General features: G+C 46.2%; 1 protein-coding gene across 1 annotated transcript in view; it reads left to right on the forward strand.

The window, feature by feature from the left end:
- Positions 1 to 258: 258 nt before the first annotated feature.
- Positions 259 to 20,292, forward strand: part of LOC147898139 (uncharacterized) — a 28,504-nt gene continuing 8,470 nt past the window's right edge. Inside the window, 3 exon segments of the mRNA XM_087379856.1 lie at positions 259 to 1,032; positions 1,360 to 1,436; positions 12,922 to 13,150. Of these exon segments, the coding sequence (XP_087235982.1) occupies positions 868 to 1,032; positions 1,360 to 1,436; positions 12,922 to 13,150 (471 nt within the window). The 5' untranslated portion in view covers positions 259 to 867.

The raw sequence follows: 20,292 nt of genomic DNA on the forward strand, positions 1-20,292 counted from the left end.
TAATAGAGAGGCGAGAGCACTCAAGGCTTGTTTTTTTTTCCGAGGTGATTACGCCGAAGGGTGAGTGCGAGGGTCATCCCTTTCTGCAACCTCCTCTGAGGTAGGAAAAACGTGGTTGGGGTAGGACACACGTAGGAGGCACGCATAGAGAGGATGGTTGTCCGTTAAAATCACTTCTCTCTACAAAAACCAAGGAAAACAGTTATATAAGCGCATGCATTCTCTCTCTTCCTTTTTGATGTTTGTTCCCGGGGCCCTTACGTTTTCTTCATATTCTGGCACAATGCATGCCAACCCACTTCGCCTTCCTCGCTCCTTAGCTTCCCCAGCTCTCTCTTATCATCACCCATCTCTCACTTTTGTATACAAACTTTCCCTCCTCTCATTCGCTTCCAATTCTTATCACTTAGCCCCGAATAGCTCCCGGCTCTTCCATCACGTATTTGTTGCCTTTCCCACCCTTTTCTGGACCCCCTCGTGTAGCTGCCTTTCGCCCTTATAGACTGCGCCTTTCTGCTCAGGCCTTCTGTTGACAAAATCATAAGCGCTTTCGGAAACCGTAATTGGCACACTGGCGGAGGAGAGTGGAGGGAATGAGAATAGAAGAATAGAAGCACCACGTGATGAACATTAGTTATTATCACAGAATGGCATGCCACACAGAATTGCACACATGTACTTCAGCAGAAGGAGACGTGAAAAGGATCTCGATTTCCAAAGTACGTAAGGCTAGACTTCAGCACTTTGGCACCTGGTCGTAGGGATTCATTCTCTTTGCTTCAACTGTGAACGAGCGAGCTTGCTTGCGGATTGGCTATTGTCCTCAAGTGAGCCCCATTTCAGAGGGAAACCTTTCAGACGGATGAGATGGAAGCAGCGATTGACCATGGGCAGAAGTCGGTTATTGCAAATGCCAGCGAATGGCAAGAATCATACAGGCCCCTTCCTTTCCTCTTCTTTGGGCTTCTCGTGATATGGGCAGTCTTATTTGGTGTCTGGACGTTGAACACTTGGAGTAAAAGACAATGGCAGGTTTTTTTTTAATATCCTTAACCCCGTAACTCTTGACTGTTTTTCCTTTCATGTTTTGTGTATCTGCAATCCATTTTTATGTAGGCTTGCGATCTTGGCCTTTTCCGAATTCTTGTCATTCCGTATTTTACATTCAAAGTTCTTCTTAGTCAGTTTTAGCTCTGTCAACTCCAATTTGCTATCCAGGTCATGCAAGTCAAATGGATTGCAATTTATTCAGTTGGATAACCACAAACTTTGCAGCTGTAGCTTTATGTTTTTTTTTCATTTTTTAGGATTGGTCCTTAGGCATTTCTTTTAACTTATATTTTCTCTATTTGGCAACAGACGAGCAACCTGCAGTGGGTACTTACAGCTGTACCGGTATTGAAAGCCCTAGTACTTGGCTTGTCCTTTGTCTTTTGGTGAGACACTTTTTATATTTGTTGCAAAGGCTTTTTATTCCCTGTACACGTGCATTACGTTAATTTGCTTCCTACAAGTTTCTCTGTTTTCCTTATGATTTCAGTATTCTTATAGCATGAGAAAACATAAGCAGCTGGGGGGGGGGGGCAACTCCACCCATCACTCAAAGATCTTTGAGTGGGAGAAAGGAGGAAGAACCTGTATTTCAGAATTGCTCAATTGATAGAATGTACAAGCATACAGCCTATAAGCTTCAGTGCAGTACATCAACCATGAAATAAAGCATACTAAACAATTTTATGACATGCCATACACATGACGTCAAATATCTAAAACATATCAACCCCTTTTCACACTGGTAACCCCCTAAACACCCAGCTAAGATAAGTGAGTCGTGGCAATGGTTGCACAAAAGAAATGTCTTACTAGTTCCTCAAGTTGAGTTTTACGGTACGTATCAGCCGTGGAGCACCTGGAATAGGTCAGGGTACCCTCTGAAATACACTGCATCCTCCTGTAATGCATGCCATTTAATGAGATAGTTGACCGGGTCTTTGTTTCAAAGGACGCTTATCTTTAAAATATCTTGGTACATATAGTATTGCACTCATGATCCATGAGAGAGAGCTCATGGTACATTGATGTGTGTGGACCCACAATCTCGGTTGATGCAATAGGCATTGGTGAATCTTCCCTCTAAATGTCCATATCTCTTGAGACCATAGTGCTCTCACACTGCCTCTACTTATGAGATTGGAATGGCTGGCTGGAAAGAAGGTGGTCAAGGATCTCTTGACACTTTGTATGCATTTGGCCCTCAATTGTTGAGGGGTTGTCCCCATTGATATAGGTCTCGTAGTAAGGAAAACTAGTGTGTCATCTTGTCTCTGACTACATCCAGTGAGCCCGAGAGGAGTGGAAATAGTACTCATGCACCTGGCCTCAGTTGCATATAGCTCTATCCTGGCCTGCTTGTATGGGCGAGCCAGCTAGGTGCAGTCTGATTGCTCCTACTAGAGTCTCTCAATAGATGCTAGGTCTCTCCAAAGTGTGCTCTCCCACTCTTAGCAGACTGAACTATGCCTCTGAATGGCCTCTGCTATGCAATCCGCCAGACCATCATCATGAGGCTCCTCCAAGGTCTTGATTTGTGGGTGATAGCTCTTGGACCTCCTCCAAGTAAGAGTCAGTCAACTGCCTATTTTATGTTCTATAATGGCTGCTTTAGGTGAAGGATGACAGGAGAGTAATCAGATATGGCCATCCCTGCCAGATTCCTTGTCTACCTGCATCTCCACATCCCACATACAATTGGTCAAGTCACTCTAGAAGGTCATCATGCTGTCGCTGCCTACAGCAATAAAGAGGGCTATGTTGTATGCAGGTTAATCGGGCTCATGTCGAGGTCCCTTCCCTTGCGGAATTACAGGGTGGGCTGGACGGGAAGTCTGCGGGCGTTGGTTTGCATGTGGTGCAGCTTCCCAGAGACCTTTGTAATCAACCTCTTGGCTTCAAATGAATGTTAAATAAATACCGCAAGGGGCACCAATGTTTGGGGCCAATCGGTGTCTTTGTTTCTTAGTAGGAGCGCTCTAGCTCCCCTGTCATTTGTGGTGTGTTGCAAATTTGTTTGTCTTTTTACTATATATGCTGTATTTACGTGGATCCTACCACCCTTTACGTTGTTGAGGCTGGTTTCAGTGGTTCCATTGCCGGGATGCACCTAACTTCTTCAAGAGGGGAGCCTGTGGTTGGCTTGGTGCAAGTCCAAGGAAGAAGACAGCATACTATTCGTCCTATGTTTTTATCCAAGGGCCCAATTTCAGCGATTTGCTTGTGAGCTGTCTCGAAAAAAGTCCCTTCTATTGTTGTCATGTTGGAGGATAGATGTTGATGATACCAATCTTGAGGTCCCCAACCTTGAGACCAATCCACATTCGATATCCTGCAATCAGATCTCCGAAAGTCAAAAACATATGAAGCCAAGGCATGGCCTATATAGATGCAGACTTGCCCACAATTTGTCGTTCTATAGGGGACCAAATGGAGGAATCGTGATTGTGGAGGTGTCCACACGAACAAATATTTTGCATTTGAGAACATGTGCTCTTGAAGCTTTAGGATGTCCACATAGCTATTGATAGTACTTGTTGTAGTTTCTGTGAAGAATCGGTCTCTGAGGTTACTACCTAGCATGATCGTGAGATTTACACACATTCTAGCACTCCATGGTCCACTCACGGGGAAGGTTTAGGGGACACAAAGAGACTTCCGTCCGATCCTACTAGACTTTGAGAGGGTTTTGGAGGGCAAGTTATAGGACTCATTGTGCTAGCATATCGGCAGCATCACTACATTCAAACCCACCCTATAAGCCTATTGCATGAGCGTCGAAAGAGGAACTCAACATTTTTGGGGCATTTGATCCAAGGGCCAATATTTGGTTGCAACTTACGACGCCTTTTCTTGATCCAATCACTTCAAAATCACAGGTGTCCCAACTCTAGATTTCTTTTGGAAAACACTAGCTAGAATGGACAGCGCTACCATGCACGATCCAAAGGGAGCGGCCCATGGACCCAACCACTGCCCTAGCATGTAGATAAGTGAACCCGTAATTGGAATTCAACTACCTTGTGTCCACTTCTTCCTGGATGTGGAGAGCATGAAGCCCCAGAGTGGTTAGTTTGTGCTCGCAACTACCCCCAGCCTACCCCTTTTCCTCCTCAGGTAGACAAGGATCAGGGTGGTCTCTATTACATGAGGGTAGTACTACGGAATTGTCATGTACCTCCATTTATTATGATTATTTTTACTCGGAGATGCTAGCTTGGATGGGACTAGAGTTGCACCATTTGAAGTTGTTGGAGAGGGAGGTGTTTGAGTCGGCAGGAAACGTAGAGCCCCTTTGGAGCAGCTTGGAAGGAGGGGTTTGGTAGGAAGAGGTTCAAAAGGGGGTCGCTTTTGATGGCAAGGTTGACTGAGGGATTGAGAGGAGAGGGGGCTCGAGAGAGAAGCCAAACTCTTTATGGGACTGGTGCCTCAAAGCTACTGGCCAAGACCCAATGGTGTCTTATGTTTTCAGAGGATGAGTTTAGGCATGTTCATAGATTTATCTAGGCATATGCAAGAGCTTCAATGGGAAATCACAAGCTTCTTATTGAAGGAGCATTGATACGGGGTCTTGTGCTGGACTACATTAGTGGTTGTCCTGTTCAAGATGTGCATGGCTTCATGAACCACCTGACCCCAGTAGGCCTTGGAAAGTTTCTTCCCTCTCAGGATCATTAGCCCCATGTCTACACCACATAGTTATTTTGCCCTGTTGGGATGTGTAAGCTGATTTTGTTCCCCTTTTTCTTACAATAAGCATTGAATGTTTTTGAATTGAATTCCCTCCCTTTGTTGGGATGGAATATCTTTTGACTCCTTTTCAACTCTTTCCACTACTAAAATTTCGCAAAGCTTGGGATTTCTTTGCCTAACAATACACCCACCCTACCGTACGGCTGAAATCATGAATAAAAGTAAGGAACTATAATGCAAATGATTGAGTTGACATCTTCCCACAATTCTCGGGAGTGCACAACTCAAGCAGGCCTTTGGCCTCCTTTCGAGAGAGGCTATGGGTGTTGCTTGCCTTTCATGCAAGCCTTGCAAATGCCTTCATTGCTTGCTATCGATGGAAATCCATCCACCATTCCTATGATAGGATATCATAACTGACATGGCCAAACCTCTCATATCATAGTCTCAAGCTTCTTGATTTTTCTTGAATCAATACAGCATTGATATGGTACAGTTCATCCTTTAATCCTCGTGCCATTCTTTCACCAGTCTCCTGGTCATTGAACTTCACCCTCATCTTATTCTTTGTCATTTGACTAACAGAGACTTAATTCTTGCAAAGTTCAGGCACAGAGTACATTAGAGATTACCCTCTTGTCTCTTGAGTCGATTCCATTGCCTTAAACCACTCTTTCTATTTGAAATATGCCATGAGGCTCCACTATTAGCATACTATGCCTCTTTGTGTTCCATCACTGAATGTGCTTTGCATTGCTCAATGACCATAAAGAGTTCTCCTATCATCACATTGGCTGAATCAGTTTTTGACTCTTCCTCGGGCTTAGTTTCATTCTTCATTCTTTGATCTGCCTTCTTTTCTTGCAATCTTTTGTGAAGTGACCAAGTTTCTTGCATAGAAGAACTACTCCTTTTTCTTCTTGTCTCCACTATTCTCTACCCTTGGAATCTTCTTCATGCTAACCCTTGTCGGGATTGCCCTTGCCCTTTCCTTTTGCCCAAAAGACCTTGTCACCATTGCTTTTAGACATATTCGTCGAGCTTCTTCTTGCAACAATAAGGACCCAAGATCTTCACTCGCAAATGGCTGTGAGAAAACAAGAGAGAGCAAGAGAGCAACCAAACGTCTGAATAGAAGAGATAAGAGAAAACATACAAGTGGTGAAGGTTTTGCCTAAGTGACAAAACCTTAACCTATCTACTAAGCCTCAAACTTCTCATGTGGAAGTGCTTTGGTGAAGATTTCTGCAACATTGTCATGTGTGGAGACATAGATCATACTGATCTCCCTTGCATGCAACTTCTCTTTGACATAATGATAATGAACCACAATGTGTGTCATACAAGCATGAAACACAGGATTCTTTGCAACTTCTATAGCACTTTGACTATCAATGAGAATTGGAGAAGAACCCTCTAATGATAGATGAAGATCATCAAATAAGTGGCGGAGCTACACACATTCAACTGTTGTTGTGAAAGCTGCCCTGTACTCAGCTTCACATGAGGAAGTAGCCATAGTAGATTTAGCCAAGAAATGAGCATGTCCCAAAAAGAAACAATTACCACTTGTGAACTGCCTAGTGTCATAATCTCCAACCCATTCCAAGTCACTCTAAGCATGCATCTGCAAGTCACCCCCCCTAGGAAACATTAAGCCATAAGACTTTGTGCCTTGCAAGTATTGGAACTTGCCAATGTGGTGTCTTTGGGCTGTGCATATACTTGCTCACCTGTGATACTGCAAACTGAATATCGGGCCATTATTGCACAAACAAATGAGGCATCCAATAGCCTGGCTGTAGAGTGTGGCATCTATTGATTCACCTGCATCATACATAGTAAGCTTCAGCCCTAGCTCCATGGGAGTAGCTGTAGACTTGCAATCTTGCATGTTGAACCAATCCAAGAGCTTTTGCATATACTTGGATTGAGACATAATAATGCCACGTCTCTCTTGTATAACCTGGATCCCCAAATAAAAATGTAACATGCCCAAATCTGACATGTCAAATGTAGCTTTCAATTGAGCTTTGAAATGTGCAATTTTTTTTATGTAACCCTATGAGCAGCATATCATCTACATAAAGAATGATGACTAAAATATCCCCCCCATCCTTCTTGATGTAGAGGGTACTTTTAGGTGGACTGTTATGAAGCCCCTTGCTGGTCAGAAAGGTAACAATCTTGGAGTACCATGCACGTGGGGCTTGTTTCAGTCCATACAAAGCCTTATTCAGCTTGCAAAATTTATGTGCATTACCTGAGATTTCAAAGCTAGGAGGTGGTTTGAGATAAACCTCTTCCAACAAGTCTTTATTAAGAAAAGCTGTTTTTATGTCCAACTGATGAACATTCCAATCAAAATGTGCAGCCATAGCAATAACTGATCTAATAGTGGTCATCCTGGAAGTAGGAGCAAATGTCTCCTCATAATCAATGCCCTTCCTCTGAGCATAGCCTTTTGCAACCAGCCGTGCCTTGTACCTTGCAATGGATCCATTGGACTTTCTTTTTACTTTGAAAACCCATTTGGTACCTATGGCATTCTAACTTGGTGGCAAATCCAGATTCCACAAGATTCCAGGTTTGATTTTTCTCAATGGACTGCAACTCATCTTGCATGGCATTCATCCAATGCACATCATCCTTAGCTTCTTCCAAAGTATCAGGCTCTTCCTCATCTAGAAGAGTACTTGCATAAGGTGATTCAAGAGAAAGAGCCCCCCCTTTGTGCCTTGCTGCACTGCGAGTTCTGCCAGGCAAAGGAGCATCAAGCTTATTCTCCCTGAGAGTTTGGAGCAGCCAATTGGAAACAGATTTGGCTGCATGTATTTCTGTAATCTCTTGCCTGACAACATCTTCCACTGCCTGTGGAGGAACTAAATCAGCCGGTAGCTGAATCGGGGCATGTGGAACATGAGGAGCTTGCTGCAAATTCTGATTTTCAGCAGGGATGTCAGATGCGGAACACAAAGCAATGGGTATTAATCCCTCAAAAACATCATTTGATGTAGAAGATGGCACATTAAATTCAGCTTGTGTATGTGCTGAATTTTCTGAAAAGATTACATCTCTGCTGACAAAAATCTTGGGTGAAGTAGGATTGTAGAGACTGTACCCAACAAATATGCATTTAAGTGCCTTGTCTGATAGCTTATGTCAAAACTCAATAGGCACATGGGCATATGCAACACATCCAAAGACACGAAAATGTTCCACTGAAGGCTTTCTCCCATACCAAACTTCATAAGGAGTCTTTGTTTTCAAAGCCTTAGTGGGAGCCCAATTCAAAACATAGTTGGCACACATGAGACCCTCAAGCAGCACTTGTCCTACACCCTGAGCTTGTTCTCTACCCCTTCCTCCACCTTGTTGAGGAGGAGTGGCAAGTGCAACCACATTCGTTGGCCCTGTCTCATCCCCATTGACATAATCCCATAAGTGTTTGCCAACTAAGATATTGCGAACCATAAAACTCCATAAGGAGCAGTTGGTACCATCCAACTTACCCTCCTGTGTGAGGACTCCAAACACTTCATTGGGATTGTTCTGGGCCATAACTGCCAAAGAAAAAGAAAATGCAGCAACAGTGAAAATAATATCCCTTTCTGGGATTTCAGATGCACAACCCAAAATTTTCAAAAAATCTGTCAACAATGACAACTTACTATCAAATCCAATCAAAGGCTCAAAATGCACCAAAATGTTCTGCAAATGCCCACAAAACTGCCAAAATGACATTGCAAAAATGGCAAATATCTGCAATGTCACTCAAACTGAGTCCAAAACTCCCTGCAACAGTCCCAAACTGCTAGTACACTGCCAAATTGCATTCGAATGCCAAAACCTCCAATTTCTTCAGGGAAATTACATCTAAAAGAGGGTAAAATAGCTGAAAGCCCCAAAATTGTAGCCAGTGCAAAAATGTAGGGAAATTGAGCTAAAATTGGAGCAAATCCATGAAAAGCCCCAAATTTGACAAAATTCCCAATTCACAAAATGTGACTAAATGTGCCAACCTGGAAAGAGACCTTGCAAGGATAATCTGCAAGCTAACTGCAAAATATGCCCACCACGAATACAAAATGCCCCCAATTCTGTAGCAATTTCTTGCTAGAAAACTTGCATAGGCCACCTTGCAATTGCACCGTATAGTGTACGGACGGGTACACTGGTACGAACAGTGGAGCGACAGGTCCAGTTGGCGACACACATGCAGAATAGCCGTACGGATGACGAACAACAGACTGGTGTTGTGTACGGCTGATTGTACGGTAGGGTGTACGGACTGCTCTGATGCCACGATGACTTCGAGACAGGTACGTATGGATGACCTGTGTATGGACAAGGCATCAGGGTGTACAGAAATGTACCGTACGGTGTACTTCGTTGCACGCTTGCAGGTACGGGAATCCGTACGGAAATGTACAGACAAACTGCATCGTGGACTATACAAGTGCTATACAGGCGGTAAGCAACGTATGAAATGGTGAGGCTGAGGTGATCTTGACGATGGACTCTAGGTCTGGGAGCAGAGAGGCGAGCTTGATGATGGGCTGTAGGTCCGGGAGCAGAGGTAGGCTCTGATACCAAATGTGAGAAAACAAGAGAGAGCAAGAGAGCAACCAAACATCTGAATAGAAGAGATAAGGGAAAATATACAAGTGGTGAAGGTTTTGTCTAAGTGACAAACCTTAACCTATCCACTAATCGTAGTTAGGGATCGTAACTGTCGTTAGGGGGAAAAACCTCTAATGAGGAAAAAGTGCCCCTAACTCACTTATTGACTATACATTGGTCATTGCCATGAATTATGGCGATAATTCCAACAGTGGCTTGGTCTGCACTCGAGTTGTCACGAATTGTGTGAAAGTTAGTGCTTGTTAGTGTAAATCATCTTTCTACTCCACTTTTCATGTTAGTTCTAGTACTCTAGAATCATCATGGCTAATTGGATCGAGTACACCTTATGGTCAACTCCTGTCAGGTCCCTTACAACCTTCACTTTTGTGAGAGAGTGATAGGATCCTTGGTGATTTGTTTGTCTCATATAGGTCCTTTAGAATAGTTCATCCTCACTAGCCACAACTGCATTCTGGATATTGGGAATGCTGGTGTCTACAATTAGTCCCTATGATCATGGACAAGGCTTCGGCGTCTTTGTCTTTCCACTCTTCGACTTCATTTGGATCTACTGATATCGTTACTTTTCTACAGGCATCCTCAATGTCCATGGGCTTGAGCTATATGTTCCCACTATCGGCTCCCAGATCTTCTGCAAGATGGCTCCAAAGCTTGACCTTCCGTATGGGATAGTTAGTCCCATCAGCACACAGGCTGTCATATGGACGGCATGTGGACATCCTTCTTAGGTTTGGTCCTACCCTCCACAGCATTCTTAACAGTCCATGTGAGCTGCCTTTCATTGGGGCTGCTCATGGGCCTGGAGTGAGAGGACATGGGCTGATACAAGGCTACGCAAACAGCACATTGTGTGGGTTGCGAGAGTGGGGAAAGACCCAGCCAGTAGGGGGGTGGAGTGAGAGGACATGGGCTGATACAAGGCTACGGAAACAGCACATTGTGTGGGTTGCAAGAGTGGGAAAAGACCCAGCCAGTAGGGGGGTTTATAGTCGCCCAAGGGCTGGTCTGGTCAGCCAGTCCATAGACTAGGTTGGCCAGCTAGGAAACTTAGTCAGGCAGTCCACAGACTGGGTCGGTTGGGCAAGAGGCCAGTCGGGCTGGGTTCAAGGGTCTTGCTGCCCTATATAATCCCCCCTGGGAGGGCAAGTCATGTCATTCAGTTCATTCCATTGCAGACTGCTTCAGGCACTAAAGGAGTGCATCCCCAGGCACTAGAAGGGCCAGTAGCAGGTAGCAGCAAGTGCAGATAATAAGCCATCTATACCAGGCTTTAGAAGTGCACCAAGGCACTGGAGAGAGGTCCCAGCAGGGTGCGACTTGGGCACCAGTAGCAGCAGTAGACCTCACCATGTGTGTAGGGCTCATTCAGTGAGCAGAACATACAGAGGCAGAAAGGGAACTGTCAGTCTGAGTTTTGGGCTTCTCCCATAGCCACTGAAGCCCTCAACAGAGGCGCGCAGCAGAGGCTGTCCACGTAGTGTGGTTTGTGAATGCACCAATTTGTAATACATTTTGGGTGCTTTCTTGGACGTTATTCCAGATCTGAGCATGGTTCATGTAAATGTGTGCACATCCCGAGTAGGATCTAGAGTTCTCGTGTGTGATCTTGTGGACGTTTCAATTTTCTGCTGCGTATTCTAACATAGTACCAAAGGTTAGGACATGACCTAGATGTACATGTTCAGATATGACTCAATACAGTGAAAATTGCCGATGCAACAGAGCCGATCAAGGGTCTAATAGGCCCGACTGCACAGTCTGTACCAGCCAGCCAGACTAGCCGACTGGCTCAAAGGTCTGCGGATCTCATTGCAGGCCTTTAAAAGGCCTATGCCAGGCCTACAGACCTGCCTTCTGTCCCTGCACAAAAACTGCTGCATATGAGCAGCCTTAGGTACCTACTGTGGCCTCAGACTGAAACCAGCAGCACCTATCATCCAACACCTAAACTCTTACCCCTGCCAAGCCTGATCTACTGCCCTGCTTCCCCCTCATACGGGGGCTCACAATGGAGCAGTGTTCTCCAACAGAAGCATCAACCTTGTTTCTGTAGGGCAGTGGTTCTTTAACACACATGAAATTTGTGAGGACCCTCTTTTCCAGGTTTCCCAATTCATCCCATTGGTTGCAGATCTGCTCCCGCTCATGCATGTACCAGATATAATAAGACTAAGATGAAGAATGCATTACATAGCTGAGGACGCAGCCACCATCTCTATATGTTGGCTGGTACATAATTTTTCGAAAGGCATGATATTATGAACGCCTACTTTAGTTCTCCTATCAATGCAACTCCACCATCCTGTGGAAGGTATATGCATCCCAAGTTATGTCTCTCTTATATTTGGTCCTACGATACAATATTTCCTTGATCACATGTGTGTGTGTGTGTTTAGGCAACCGGGCATAGAGACACTGTTGAAGAAAAAGCAGAAAGTCACGAGTCATAGGGCAATGCCAGAAAAGATGGAGCAAGGATTCCCTTGGAGCTACACATTTGTGACAGACAGCAGGAGCAATATGTCTATGTGCCAGGAGCTGGCCATAGGGAATAACACCAAGCATCACTCGCCTACTACTTGCTTTGGCAAGCTTTTTTGGCTCTTCGGCATTCACCCATGGAGGCACGAGTTTGATCATTTTTTTCACTTGGGTTGATATTGGGCACTCTGGACTCTGTGGAGAGACAGAAATCATAGTGTCTTTAGAGATTCTACTTTTTCCATGTTTCACTGTTTCCAGATATCGCTCAGGCAATCCCTATGATTGCCTCTCTGTTCGTCAAATAGATTATTCTGTTACTTGTCTTACAGTAAAATATTCTGATATTGTAATTGCATGTCTTCTCTTTGGGGACTGTTTTTTGTAGTATAAACATACATGGATTTCACACAAAAAAAAGGTGTGTGTGTTTAGGCTTTATGATTTTTTATTGGGTTTGGTATTGGGCACTATGGTCTCTCTAGAAGGATCAGAAACATCAAATCTTTGGTGATCCATCTTTGGCTAAGTATCAGGTCTTCTGGGCATCTTTAAGGCAATCATTTTATGATTGTCTACATGCACGGGATTTAGATTATCCTGCCTTCTTGTTATATCATGATATCTTTTGATGCTTGTAACTGGCTGTCCCTTCTTTGGGACTGTTTTTTTTAATATAATGAAAAATGGATTTCACCTCCAAAAAAAAAAGTGTGTGAGAGAGAGAGAGAGAGAGGAGAGAGCAATGAAATTTTCACTAAAAAAAAGTGTGTGTGTGTGTGTGAGAGAGAGAGAGAGAGAGAGAGAGAGAGAGAGAGAGAGAGAGGTGCTGATGATGATGTTGAAACTCGGGCTTCATAAGCAAGCCTCTTAAAAGTATTCATGCCACCAATAAAATAGAATCGTTTAAAATTCGGTAGTATTGTCAAAACACAAGAGATTGGTCACATGAAATGAGGGAGGAGGGGGTGAAGTGAGTGAAAGAAAGGGATCTTTGCTGCCTCGTGCTAGTCGTTAGTCTAACATCATCTTGTTCTGCATGTATTGCAGGTACTCGTGTCTTAATTTGAGCACGTGCTCCTTTTGGGTGGCTTTTGGGGTGTTTGTGATGCGAATCTTCTATGAGACAGCTTGCTTCGTTGCCTTCCTCTTAATCTCACATGGCTATTGTATTATGCATGAGCAACTTTCAGTATCTGAACGCCGTAGTATTGCTGGCCTTGCTTCACTGTTATACTTGACATTGACAGGATATAAAGCTGCTGTACCACAATTTGCGGTAAGACCAGCTACTCTCGCTGACATGCTATCAAGAAAGGATAACCTGTCAAATGCATGGATAAATTTTCAATTGATTGGACCTCGAAAGTTGCAACATGCACACTGAAGCCTTACATGGTTTCCAGTTTGTACTTATTAAACATTGTTCAGAGTCCACACATTTCCCATCTTGCTATCATCTTTTTGTCATAATCCAGGGGTCGCTGTTTTCCTTCTTTGCAAAGTGAGTCACACTGCATGTGTCTATACCATGTGTTTATATGGAGCCATTTTCAACATCGGAAAGGTGTTGAAGATTAAGGCCTCCATATGTTGGGTCTCAACACTTCCTGGGATTTTCTCTCCGCATAAATCATATTCTATCCATCCGCATATCTGGCTTGTCACTCTCAAGATATACACAACTTCAAAACTGGAATCAATTGTATGCTTTTGCAAGAGCTTTCCATCATTCCTATGTCATCCAATGGTGATGGAATATTCTTCCCATTGAATTAATAATAGTAGCAATGTGCCGTAGTCTTTTAGTCATAGGTTTTGCCCCATGTCCTTAAGATAGTCTTCCAATTCTTTAAGCTCCATCTCAACAACTAATCACACATTTCGTTTCTGTTTTTAATCAACTCAGTTTCCAACTGAATGCGAAGGCTCTCCCTGCCCGCCTGCTCCTGCTCCCTCTCCCCCATGCCTCAGCCCATCCTCTCCAGTGCCCTCCCTCCACCCCTCCCTCTCTCTTTCCATGCCTGTTGTGCCTTCCCCTCCTGCCTGGGGCCATCACGCAGCTGCTGGAGGGGTCTCCCTCACTTCAAACTGCTTTGGAGCAGTTTTGTTGCTTGGGCCTCTGCCCACCCTTGCTAGTAGCCCGTTTTTCTGCTAACAGGGGTCTTTTCTGTGCCCTCCCCCTGCCTTGTGTGGCCTCAGCCACCTTGGCTGGCTGCCAATCCAGCAGGGGTCGAAGCAAGGCAGTCCTGTCTTGCTGAAATCCCTGGGTAGAAGGTTTTTCTGGTTTTTTCTGCTCTGGTTTCCTACAAATCTGCAGGACCTTTTTTCCCTTTCCCCCCCTCCCTACCCGTTACTGCTTCCCCTTCTTCGACACTGCATGAAAAGCTCCTTTGTTTGCTTTTTCAAGGAGTGAGATCTTGGTGGTTACCTTTTTTGGGTCTGGCCAAAGGGTCTCTAATGGCATCTCCCCCGACTCCCCAAGCCTTTTGAATTTCTTTATTCCCGGAGGACAAGCAACAGATGAAGATTGCCGTCTCATCCCTCTAGGAGAGATCATTGGTGGCGTCACATTGCTGGCCTCACACTCACTCAGAGGGTCCAAGATTGGATACAGGTGAGCTTGGCCTTAGAGGGTCACCACATCCAAGAGGGAGAGGTTTTTCTTCATCAGTTGAGCTCCCCGAATACCGTTGAAGCCCTTGTGAAGCAGATCTGATTTTCCTCGGCCCACATCTAGCGTTCTTCATAACTGTGCTACCATGGCTTCACGGTGGATGACATGGACTTTTCGCACCATGTGCCATGCTTTCGAGTGTCCCTTAGGTTTTATGGCCTTGCGAAGGAGTATCGCTTTATTTTGTCTTCTATTGAAGGGTGTTTGGGCATTATTAAGAGTCTCCACCCACAGTAGTATTGATTCACTCGACTCGGGGTGATAGAAAAGTATCTAGAGTCCCTGCCTAAGGACATCTATTTTGGGCCCTTGGATGGGGTCTCCTTTAGTTAAAGGGTCAAGGTTTCAGGACCCCTAGGGCAATGTGTCGCTTGTAGACAGACAGGGCACCTTGTGAGAACATGCTTTCACAATATAGTTCAAGCCACCGCCTCGTTCAGGACTGCAGCAAGAGGTTCGTGCAGCTAGATTTTGGCATATATATAGGCAACAACATGAGATACAAATTCCATGGGTTGGGCCATCCGAGGGGGCTCGGACTCAAGTGGATCAAAGAAAATCGGGCAAGCAAGCTGCGGAGAATAGCAGACGTCAGGTATGACATGATAGCCAAGGAGTGTAAGACTCTCACCAGCCCCCAAGTCGACCACATATACTTGAGGATTTTCTCCAATCTTCCAACAGACGCTATTCTTTCAGCTGACCCCCAAGGCTCTCGACGGTTTATGAGTGCACTCCAAGCTCAGCCTTAGGCTTAGGCTCAAGTTAGGTGCCCCTTCCCAGCCCCCCCTCCTACCCACGCCCCCAGATCCTCTTCCCCCTCTGCCTCCACCTTCTTCTACCCCTCATCTCTCCTCATCTGCACCGATTCACTTCTCTCCTCCTCCCCCTTTGCCCCTTTGCCCCCCCTGCGCTACCACTGCAATGAAGCTGGGGATCACCCTCGCCACCCATTCCCACCCCATCCTCCCCGTCCCATCCTCACCCCCCCTCTTGGTGTTGCAGCTTCTTCCTCCCCACCCATCCCCATAGTCATCGCCTCCCTTCCCCCCCCCCCCCCCCCCCACCACCTCACCAATCACTCATCGTCAACCTCTACCCAAGCCCACAAGCCAGAGTGCGGCTTGTTTGTGTCAGCGTCAGCCTTCCTCCTCTTAAATTCCCCCGCCCCCCCCTACGCGACTAGCATACGAGTCTTCCCCTTTCTCTCGGACTCGAGGGCCAAAGCCCCGCCCAAGACAGTCCCTCCCATTGGCGAGAGTTTTGGCGGATGGGGCCCTGGAACTATCTTGACGTTTGAGATGACTATCCAATTGCATTAGAGGTGTCAGTTATGATTTTGCAGCCCCAAAAAGGAGGTTCCATTGCTGCAGTTGGGAGCCCATCTTGTCCTTTCATAGGGCTTCGATTTCACTTCCACAGGGGAGGAGCAGTGAACCCCATACTCTTCAATTTGATGAGGAGGGAATACATGTTCAGAATGATGGAGTGGTTGCGGCAAGAGGGGGAGGAGCTATGGATCACACATGGACACACAACTACGTTCAATTAGCTTTCTCTCGAGACAAGCGAGGCTTAGGTCTTAGATTGGCTTAGGACCAGAGGAGCAGCTCAGATAGGTTGCACATTGACTGTTGAACTAGTGTGCCCGTCATCTAGGTGTTGAGACCTCCTGTTTGATGCCGTGGGCCATAAAGGTAGGCATCAAGAAAGTCATGCCTCTGGCAGGCCACCACACAGACATGGACTACTCACCATACAAGCCTCCTCTGAAATCTCAGAAGTCCACGGTTATTACGTAGACTTCCACGCCTATGAAGGCCTTCTTTCAACCCCCCTCCCCCCCATGAGTTGGAACGTGCACACCCTTTACAATTGGGCACAACAACAATCATAGAGCAGCTGATACTTGGTCAGGAATCGGAAAGAGCTGTGGTGGGACATGTTCCTAGCCATGGACATCGGGTGACAATGCTCCCTCCTCCTTGGGAGAGGACCTGAGGTGTGGTCCCACTAACGGGTAGAAGAGGGGGGATTTTGCATGTCGTTGGCCTTGTCTTTGTCTCAGGACGTGTTTGATTAGAGGGAACTTATAGGGGGGGGTGTGGTTTGGATTAGCGTACAGATGGGAGACTCCAAGATCGGGATCCTAAACGTTTATGACCCTGCTTGTTGCCAGCAAAAAAATTTCCCCTCTTTCTAGAGGCAGTTTTAGTGCCTCCGAGATGCAGACTCTTGGATTTTTGGAGGAGACTTGAACAATCTAGACTTTGAGGAGGATAAGTAGGATGGAGCCTTCTTGGTGATGCACCCTATTGTAGTTCATCTTCATGATTAGTGGTCGTGACCCCAAGAGAGAGGCAGAGTTATCCAAACTTCCTGGAAGTCTCCACTACTCGTCAGTCTATGTGCGGCATGATGGTCTACTGAAAAGACTTGACAGATTTTGCCTGGGGGACTGGGGATCTTGGTAGAGAAGACAATGTCAAATCACTCCTTGATTGTGACAGATCTTGCCTGGGGGACTGGGGGAGCCGTGGGTATCTTGGCAGGGAAGACAATGTCAAATCACTCCCCTCACTCCCTGATTGCGACACACCTAGAGCATGGACTAGCACAAAAGGAGGTTTGCATTCCTGATGCTTTTAAACAAGAGGAGGAGGTGCAACAAGCTGTAGTAGTGATTTGCAGTCAGAGAGCCCACCCTGTCATGACATGAGTACCCAATATTTCCCAAATCAGTATGCTAATCAATGGGATTAGTCAAAGAAGAACGTTGGTTTAGACAGGTCTATAATCGGAGTCATATTGAGTGGTGAGATAGGAGGAAAAAGGTTATGTTAAGTTATAATTTATTACCTATGGAAAAAAGGGGATTAGAATAATCAAGTTGTAGGGAGAGGGTCAAGGAATCTTAGAAATTATACTACCAAAGGTCTAAGGATTAACCTAGGTCTTGTGGAGAAATGAAAGGGCACATCTAATGGGTGTAACTACTGTAGTCACATCCCTTCTTCCACCCCTTCCATTGGAAGGATGCTTCTCTCTCATATGTGTAGTAGTACCCAACTAAGGGAGCACCTAGGATAAATCCTAAGCACATAGCTAGTCAGCCTAGAGTAGGAAAGGAATAGGATAGGGAATGACATACCCGATGTAGAGGTCACAGGGGCTTATTGAGAATTAAGGTTGTAGGAGGGCACCATAGGTCCTCGTGCACGAAGAAATATCAGCAATTTGAGGATAACTAGAGAATCTATTTCATTACACTTAGTATCAGATCTTGGATCCTCTACTTGTGAAACCCAAACATGGACGAAGCAAGAAAAGAAGGATGAACGAATGAACCGTTGACACAACCCATAGTCGAATGCACAAGGATTTTGAGAAGGAAGTCAAGGAAGGCACTTATTGAGAATTAAGGCTGTAGGAGGGCACCATAGGTCCTCGTCCAAAGAGAAATATTAGCAATTTGACGATAAGTAGAGATTCTATTTCATTACACTTAGTATCAGAGCTTGGATCCTCTACTTGTGAAGCCCAAACACAAACATGGATGAAGCAGGAAAAGAAGGATGAACGAATGAACCGTTGACACAACCCATAGTGCAATACACAAGGATTTTGAGAAGGAAGTCAAAGAGAGGGATGGCACTGCGATTAAATTGACATTCAATTGTCAAGAGGGGTCGATAATGACTCTAGTGGATTAAGGGGCTGATGCCTACCTGCGGCAATGAAGGGAAGGCTTGAAGAGATCGAAGCAACCACACATATTGGAGACAGAAAACTCGTGGGAGCATGTATAGTTGGCTCTTTCCTTGATGTAGGAGAAGCTGGGCACATGAAGACCAGTGCGATGGATTGAGGTCATTTACTAGAGTCTAGAGGTAGGAGAATAGTGATGGAGGTTTGAAAAATGTCATATAAGAACGAAAAAGATTTATTTGTGGCTGAATCAATGAAGACATACCAAGGTAAATATCTGCTCACATTATGTTCGTGTTTTGATCTTTAAATATGCTAATGTACAATGATGTCAAAGGTTCACACATGTATAAAACAAGGACAAATCTTCTGATACACTGCAATATAGCATATTTGATTATGGAATTCAAGATACAAGAGCACAATGTGGGAACTTCCTGCTAGATTTAGCAGCAGTATCATATTGGTAAGCCCTTATATCCGAATACCAACAGGGCTTGACCTAGACTTTATCCTTCTTATGATTTTGTTTGTTATGGGGCATCAGCTATCTTTTTAAGTAGGCTTTTCCTATGGTCCAGTTTGGACTGCCATAGCCCTTTTTGGGCTGTTTTGACACTCCCACGTTGCACAGGTTCTAGGTCAAAGTATGGGGTCTTTTAAAGGCCCGCTTGGTGGTCTGTCTAGGGCAGCACTGGTCGACGGTCAGGCAGTCAGACTAAGGCAGACAGATCTGGTCGGCTGTCTAATGCTGCCTCCAGTTAAGCTAAGGTAATGGTACATAGCTTTTAATTGGAACATAGCTTTGTAGCACCCTCATGAGAAAGAGCTCTTGTGAATGCTCCCACCCCTCCCCGCTCCCGTCTACCTCCCTCGCGCTGCGCGGCCCACTCCCCCCTTCCCCTCCTCCCTCTCCGCCGCTTCTCCGCTCGCAGCCGCCATGCCTCCCCCCGTCCCCCTCTCCTCCTTCTCCGCCCGCCATCCGCCCCCCCCCCCCCCCCCTTCCTTCTCCGCCCCTCCACCCTTTCTCCCCCAACCCCCCCCCCCCCCTTTCCTCCCCCCTCCACCCTTGCGCCACGCTGCCACCCCACCCCCCCCTTTCCCCTCCCTTCTCTCCTCCTTGCTTCCCCGCCCACCCTCGCGTCGCGCTGCGACACCCTCGCCCTCCCCCCTCCCCCCTCCCCTTCCCCGTCCTGCGCCGCGCTGCCACCCCCCCCCTTCCTCCTCCTTTCCTCCCCTCCCTCGCCATTCTCTCCCCACTCTACCACCTCTCCTCCCCTCGCTTCCTCGTACATCTCCATCCCTCCCTCTTTCCTCCTCCGCCTCCACCCCATTCCTCCCTCCTTCGCCTCTACCACTTCCTTTCCCCCGCCTTTTGGAGCTTTCGTAGTTTGTTGGTGCGGTATGGCAGCCGTAAGTCCGGAACCGGTGGCCCAGATGGACCCCCCCCCTCCTTCAGCCTACCGCATAACACTGACAGAGCATCAGGTCTCCTTGGTGAAGCAGGCCGCCACTGACTTTTCCCAGACGTCCGTTTATGGGAGAGTCATTGGCTACGCCTCTTCACGAGCAGACATTAGGGACTGGTTGCAGTCCACCCTTTACCTTGAGGACAACCACATTGAGGAGGTCGCACTCATGGGACGTGGTATCTTCTGGCTCAAGCTCTCCTCAGCACAGGCTGCGGGCGATATGGTCAGACGGTCCCCTACCTCTGTGGGTGGGAAGATCATCCTTATGGTCCCATGGTATAGGGGTTTCAGTGTAGCGGACTTCGATGCCCGCTTCCGCATTCCCCGCCATCCAGTTACCCTCATCTTCCCAGGCCTCGCAACAGAGCTTCGCCCGATCATCAAGGACTTGGGGGCGCACTTTGGTTGGCTCATGCAGGACACCTTCGTTGATGCGGCGGTAGCCCAAGGGGTGCCACGTGTCAAAGTGGTAGTCCTAGATCCGCAGAGTATCCCCTCGGAGTTCGAGATTGAGACGGACACATGTGTGGTGACGCAGCGCATTATGGTCATTGGTCCCCCAGA

This window comes from Dipteris shenzhenensis, chromosome 9, assembly GCF_047967505.1.
Source record: "Dipteris shenzhenensis isolate YYH24624 ecotype China chromosome 9, Dip_SZ_1.0, whole genome shotgun sequence".
Classification (NCBI taxonomy): domain Eukaryota; kingdom Viridiplantae; phylum Streptophyta; class Polypodiopsida; order Gleicheniales; family Dipteridaceae; genus Dipteris; species Dipteris shenzhenensis.